General features: G+C 38.4%; 1 protein-coding gene across 1 annotated transcript in view; it reads right to left on the bottom strand.

Annotated features, from left to right (window-relative positions):
* The window catches only part of gng8 (guanine nucleotide binding protein (G protein), gamma 8), a 2,324-nt gene extending 649 nt beyond the window's left edge, over nucleotides 1-1,675 (bottom strand). Inside the window, exons 1-2 of the mRNA XM_005735404.2 lie at nucleotides 1,543-1,675; nucleotides 716-813 (exon numbers count right to left, since the gene is read on the bottom strand). Of these exons, the coding sequence (XP_005735461.1) occupies nucleotides 716-799 (84 nt within the window). The 5' untranslated portion in view covers nucleotides 800-813; nucleotides 1,543-1,675. The remainder of the gene's footprint in view (nucleotides 1-715; nucleotides 814-1,542) is intronic.
* Between the last annotated feature and the right edge of the window lie 5,580 nt (nucleotides 1,676-7,255).

The following is a 7,255-nucleotide window of genomic DNA, read 5'->3' as shown; positions in this document are numbered from 1 at the left end:
ATCTCTGCATAACTGAGCAAGAGGACAAGTCGATTAAAGTCTCTCGATTTCAGATGGCAGGCTCATTAAATGGCACTCATGAAGTCCCTCCAGGATATCTGAGACTGGCCAATAACAGTAAGAAAGAACAAATAAGCAGGAAAACACAGATATTGGACAGAGGCAAATTGGAAAAGTGCTATACACAGTGATATCTGAAGTCTAAGGTCTTTAAGTCAAAAAGAACATTTGAGCGAGGGGCTGAAAGAGTGCTTGATATGAGGAAGTGTGATGATTTGATGGTGCGTGCAGTGCCAGGCTGGAGTGAAATCATTGAACCAGGTCATATAGCTCCAAACTATGCAAGAACTTTTTAAAAGGAAGCTGTCAGCTGGCATTCTGTTAAAAGGAGTGGACAGTAGCATCATCAGATCTAAACCCTGATTGAACATTTGTGGGTCTCTAAGCCGGAGCACATATCTACAATAATAAAGATTCACACACCTGTAGTTGCTGCAAATAAGCAGTTCTTTGTCAAAAGTATAAATACATCTGATAAATAAAAGCATGTAAAATGTAACTTTTTATTGAAAGTTTCCGAGACACAGTGAAGTACAAAGGAAGAACACGTGGTGCCATAACTGAAGTGAATACTTGCTCATCTGAAGACTTTTCAATTCACACTGCCTTATTTGTGCCCTTGCTTTGTTTCCAGTCACTGTCTGTGTGGACTCACCATCATCCTCTCTATGTTGACCTCCAGTTTCAACTGCTCTACTGTTTTTCGAGCATCTGCAATCTTGGCCATGTTGTTAGACATCCTGCCCTCTCCCGCTTGGATCAGCCATCATGTAGCAAATTTAAAAACAAGACACAAAAGTACAGATTACCAATAAAGAAATGTGGTTGTAGAAAACAAGTTTGCTCTTATAAAGAGCAATATAAAGAAAATTTGTCACAAATGATCAATGTGAGACATTATTGAAGGTATCTGAGGTGCTGGTTAGAGTCTGTTTCAATTTGCTTGTTAATTCTGCTCCCTGGGTCTCAGCTGCAAGAGGAACAGGGAGGGTCTCAAAGGAGAAGGGCAGGGGAGCGGAGGTAGCGCAGTCCTCCCAAGGGGGCGGCATCCGCTAGCACAGATTGTAAATACACCTTATATTAACATGTTGCTCTCGCACAATATATCTGTCATAAAGTTCACATTTAGTTGTTTTTCAAATCTCAGCTTTTCTTTATAAGTAGATGCTGTTATGTTTTTTTGAGTTTAAAAAACACATTCGAGTACCATCTTAATGATCCTCATAATAGGCGAGTAAATAAAAAGCCAGCAACAGCAGGCCTTTAAAAAAAAAAAAACTTTGCTAGAAATAATTAAAAGGAAATTCATTATAAGTCATTTCTAGTGCTAATATAATTCATGCAGCACATAGCAGATATGCCACATAATTCATGTGTGGAAATATTTGAAATAGGCTGCTTCTGTGCATCTGTATAAAAGATGAATATGATGATGATGATAAAGAAAATTTGCAGTCACTCCATAGTTCCAAACATACTCACAACAAAGACCGACAGCAAACGACTGGCTCCTGGAGCGCAAGTACACTTCTCCTCCGCCACAGCAACTTGTAGCTCCGAATGAAGTGAGATGAATGGCAGAGACGAAGTGGATGTCTTCACTGGGCTTCCAACCTTCACATAATTAGCGGTGGATCTGCCTATGGGATGGGCTCAGTGCAGCAGTGCAACAGTTAAAGGCAACATGTGGTATGACCTTCATTTCTACACTCTCTATCACTCACACATCTGAGATTACACCAAAGACAGAGAGTTAAATGTAGCTTTTAAAAAAGATGGAATATGGCTGAAACAATAGTTGTGTATTTGATCATAACACCTCAACAGAACAGACAGTTATTTTCCGTGACTTTGCATAACATGCTTGTGTATAAAATATCAAAATATCAAACCTTAAATTCTTGGAATTACTGAGTACATTAAAATGAGTTGGACTGGGATTGTTCTAAGACAGAATAATGTTTATGAGAAAGGTATTAAGTCAGAATATGTAAAATAAGGCTCTATAAACTTTTATTTGAAATTCTCACATGTGCTTGTGTTTAAAGAAGCCATGCAACAGAAAACAGTTACTAATCAAGCTCCAAATAAATATTTTAAGAGTCTAATTCTATCACACATAAGAACACTTGAATATAACCTCTGGTAAATTTGCATGTTCAGTGACAGACTTTTTGTCAAGGGGAGGATTTTCTCAGAAACAGAGTTATTTCTCTCATATTTTAGCGATCCTCTTCAAGGCTGCCAGTCTTTCCGGTAGAGCTGACTATTATTCCACAGAGCAGCAGGGAGCAAAGTGGCAGTGTGATGGAGTTAAATGTCAAATGCCTCATTAACATTTGTTTCCCTGTAGTAATTGGTCTTGCTTCATGGACGATATAAGCCTTTATAGCAAAAAGAGCTTCTGGTTCACTTAACCCTCCTCTGTCTTTTATGTGCAAACACACAGTTCTGGTTCATCTCTTGAGTTAGATATTTGTTTTATAGATCAATGTTAAGTGGCTTAACAAGCAAACAAAACTTATTTATCTGAAAATGGTCAGTTTAAGGATTGGACAGAAAACTTGTTAAAAAGCAGCTAATCTCCGAATAATAACTAACAAATAAAAGCCTGAGAATCAGATTCTGTTGGGCAGCTAATCAGTGTTTGCGGGGCAGCAACGTGGAGCAGTGGTTAGCAATGTTGCATCACAGCAAGAAGGTCCTGACTCCCTCACCTGGCCGTGGCCTTTCTGAGTGGAGCTTGCATGCTTTCTTGTTTGCGTGGGTTCTCTCTGGGCACTCCAGCTTCCTCCCACAGTCTAAACACATGCAGTAAATAGAGTTAGGTTCACTGGTGAATCTCAATTGCCCATAGGTGTGAATGTGAGTGCAAATAGTTGTCTGTCTCTCTGTGTTAGCCCTGCATCAGGCTGGATGCCCCCCTCCGCCCACCCAGCAGCTGGGATAGACTCCAGCCTCCCCTGCAACCCCGATAAGGACAAGCGGAAGAGAATGGATGGATGGACAGATTCTGTTGTGCTTCTTATGAATTCAGTGACAACATTTGTAAACTCGATCCATCTGTCCAGTCAACAAAACAACGTGTCTCTTCTGACATTCTGTTCATTCATAATAGATGCTACACCATAGGATGAATGAAACCAGAGAGGAGATCTATACACAGCTTCAACTAAGATGTTTTTAAACTCATCTAGAGTTAATGTTTATAATGTGTTTTGACATAGAAATAAGAGCATGCATTGCCAGCTAACCAAACATAGCAAGTGTGCCATTTACTATACAAACAGTAATGAGTTTGGGCGTAGCTGCTGTTTTCTCCATATAAATTGTTGTCATAACATCTGCTTGATTCTTGTAATCTCTGCTGATTGTCCACAGAGGTCCTCATGGTGACTTACGGTGTGCTGTACACATAAACAGTTCTGTTACACATTCTCATTTTCTTTTGTAACCTTCATTAAGGTCAGTGTGGCTAGGAAACAAGACTGTAAAACATAGTCTTTACTAAGGCAAGAAGAAGATCCAGAAATGACCTATTTAGAAAATATGAGTACCTTGAATTCATGATGGTGACTGTTGTAAACATATCTAAGCCAGACCAATTTATAAAAAGAGACCCAGTCCTCCTGGATGTCACGCACGATGTATTTTTTGTCATATCATGCTGAAAACAAACCGGTTTTTCAAGTTGTGGCTCTGGTTGCATTTGTGACACATTCATCTGTAATGCATTTAAAGGGCTACAAAAGATTCATAACCATCATTTTCAGGTTTGGAAATATTTGGAAACCAAATAGATTTTTCTTTTGTTCTCGTGTACTTGTTTTTATTATTATTTTCACAGGAAAAAGGTTTAATTAAATAACAATAATAGAAAAAGGAACAATAGAAATTAATAAAATTGTGCGTGTGTGTGCGTGTGTGCGTGTGTGTGTGTGTGTGTGTGCATGGGCGCTGGTCATTCACAATCCCTCCGTTTGTAGCATGTTGACATATATATGGCAGGCAGTCAGACATGCCCCGTCTCCTGAGATGTTCAGCTTATAGAAATTTGGAATTACAGAACTGAAGTAGCTAAAGTAAATGTTCCTTACTTCACTCAATGATTCACATTTTAGGAGGAAATGTCTCACTTTTAACCTCACCTCTCAAACAGTGATCACGTGTTCTTCTAATCTTTCGGTTGCCACGACCTCGTGTGTCTTCCTTGTTCAATTGCCAGTTTGTGGTCCTACATTTGGTTAGGATTTGACTCTGTTTTTCTGTTTCTGACACCTAAGAGACATTCTGCTAATTCATACCTGTTTTTAGGGCCAGATAAACTCTTCTTCCCAAAGATTTCTTTTCATTTTGTTAGAATTTGGTTTACACTGATAGGTGTTTGGAAAGCAGTATGGTGAGACAAGTCCGATTATGATTGGCAGAATATCTCTTAGAGACAGACAGTCTCAATACCAACTGACATAGGTTGGTTGGTTCTGGCCTTATCTCTTATCTCTGGGAGAGCCTTGAATTAGAGGGATTCTTGGGGGCTGGATGCAAGATTATAAAAAATGTTCCAATTCTGTTCAGCTGGGGTTTGTTAGTGTTTTCCTGTGTACATGTAAACTGTGTCTGTAGACAGTCTGTTGGGCGTTTATCCCAACAGGTGTGGCTCTGATGACTCACTGCACCCTTTACTTCTCTACTCTACAGCACAGTGGATAGGATGACACTATCAGATATTTTAAGCCAGATTTTAATTATAATTTAGAAGTTATCTTAATTGCATTTGGGGCTCTTAGGCCTTTTTGTTTTAGTTTTCTTTCACTTCCATGAAATTTCCTAATCTTGTTATGGTTCAGCTCATCTGTAAATCATTTTGAATAACTCACCCACCTAAGTGAAAATCATCTAAAAGTGCTGTATACTGCCAAACACAACCTAAATGGCAAGAATAAAGAGGACAAAGTAAGTCCACCAGAAATGAGGAGAAATTCTAAATGTCTCCACAGGATCTGCACGTATCTTAATCAAAAAGAGTGTGCACAGATTTTACCTTCATGGGAGTTGAGCCAGTGGGAAGTCCATTATGAAAACTAGAGAAAGTCAATACTGGATAACTGCCAGTCTCTGATTTGACCACAAATTCCTCTTGAATATACTGAGAAGGTATCTGTATGAGGGTTAAAGTTGAACCAGAAAATAAACATTGGGGAAACAATATGGAAAGTGAGGGACACTTTTTTAAGTTTAATCTAAAAACTATGGATTGGGGTGGTTTTAAATGTGCTTAAAGCTTGTTTATACACTGACTGGATACTTTTTAGGTACAGCTTGGCAGTGCCGAGTTGAACACCATTTTGCTTTCCAAGCTGTCATACTTTGTGGCATAGATTCAACAGGGTGCTGGAAACATTCCTCATAGAGTATAGCTCATACTGTAATCAATGATTTCATTATTTAGGGGGAACTAGTATTTGGTTTCCTCATATCTAGGGCATTTTTGGGGAAAATAGTGATCTTATTATTATTATTGTTTAGTACAGACCTTCCCAAAGTGTGGAGCCCGTCCCCTAGGGTGCCAAGGTTTCCCCTGCATAATTGCTTTTCCCTTTGTCGGGAGCGTGTGCTGGGCTGTTCAAATCACGGACAAACAGTATCCCACATTCTTGATTTTTAGTTCACACACACTTGTTGTAATGACTAACTACTCCTGACATTTTGGAGATGTTAGCTCTGTATACAGTAAAGTTACAGTGGGATACAAATAATATCAGGCTGATCCTGCCACGATTTGTTCCCCCTGTCTAAATCACGGACAAACAGTATCCCACAGCTATTTATGTTTTTAAACCCATTTTGCACAGACAGGCATTTTTTGAAAAATGTATTGATATAAATGTTGAATATTATTACACAGGGAAAAAAACAAATACACGTAAAATAATTACACCATGACGCCTCTGCCTTTGTAAATGGAGGGACAGTAACTGCGTGTGTGTATGTAAGCATGTAAAACCTGAAGATAGATACAAAATACTGTTAATCTGACTTGCTGCCATTCTGCAATTCATCTCATGTAAACAATAACGTGGCGCACAGCATGACGTGAAAAAAGGCACATACCTTTGACATTGCGTGACGACCTCGGTATTCCTGTCCACACATAAACGCATAAAAGGAGTTTTAAAAAATCTCCGTTTTCGGTGATTCCAAACTCCGTTTACGTGTGGAGGAAAGGTCCAAACGCACAGAAACAGTTGTGTTTTCAAAATTACCCGTGTAGGTGTGGACGTAGCATAAAAGAGTTAGTAGTTTATTTTCTTACTACCTGTAATTTATTGCAGTTTACTTGTATTTGCTTAATTGTTTACTAAATGTTTGAGGTGCGAAATAAACCGCAATGGAGCAAAATATGGGTGTGTGTGGTTGGAGGATGTATTTGTGTGTGTGCGCGTGTGTGCGCGCGGGGGAGGGGGGGTGGCGAACATTTTTCTTGTAAAACAAAAGGGGGCCTAGCGAAAAAGTTTGGGAACCACTGGTTTAGTACAAGTGTCAAGTTCTGATATTATTTTCTACTGTGTGTAGCTGTTAATGTAGTCCTTATTCAATAGGAGACAGCATAAAGAGCGTAAATTTCAACATTTCAACTCAGAGAGCTTTTTGGAAATCATATAGCTTAGCATTATTTTTATTGCTAAGCTTTATTTTTATTTTATTTTATTGACTGTGCGTGTTTGTTCATTAAAGCACACTCAAAAAACGATTCTTGGCAATTTTGAGTATAATGCAACTGAGATATATCAAATTAAAATGTATTTGTTCAAATAATTAATAATATGGGGAAACATGCTTGGAAAGGATTGAATGTACACAAAACAAATAGATTTTATTTGACAATAAAATAATAATAATAGAGAATTTAATATTATTATTTTTAGTAGTAGTAGCACATCTGCGCAGCATGCTACATGTGAACCTAGCTAGTTGTGTGGCAAACAACTTGTGTACTAAACTTGTTGTTTGTGCTTAGTGCTTTTACCCAGTTATGTGGAAAAAAGAAGTGCTGGACTAACATTTATACATATAATTATCTTTCTACTGACACAAGTTAAGTTCCATCTTTACATAAAAAACAAGCTATCCTGCTTAATTATGAAAATTCAGCCGCCTGCAGGGTGGTACATTATTATTACTGTGGTGGGCGTGT

Source organism: Pundamilia nyererei, unplaced genomic scaffold, assembly GCF_000239375.1.
Source record: "Pundamilia nyererei isolate P.nyererei 1_Seehausen unplaced genomic scaffold, PunNye1.0 scaffold00064, whole genome shotgun sequence".
NCBI classification, from domain to species: domain Eukaryota; kingdom Metazoa; phylum Chordata; class Actinopteri; order Cichliformes; family Cichlidae; genus Pundamilia; species Pundamilia nyererei.
This window is presented reverse-complemented; position numbering and strand designations above follow the sequence as displayed.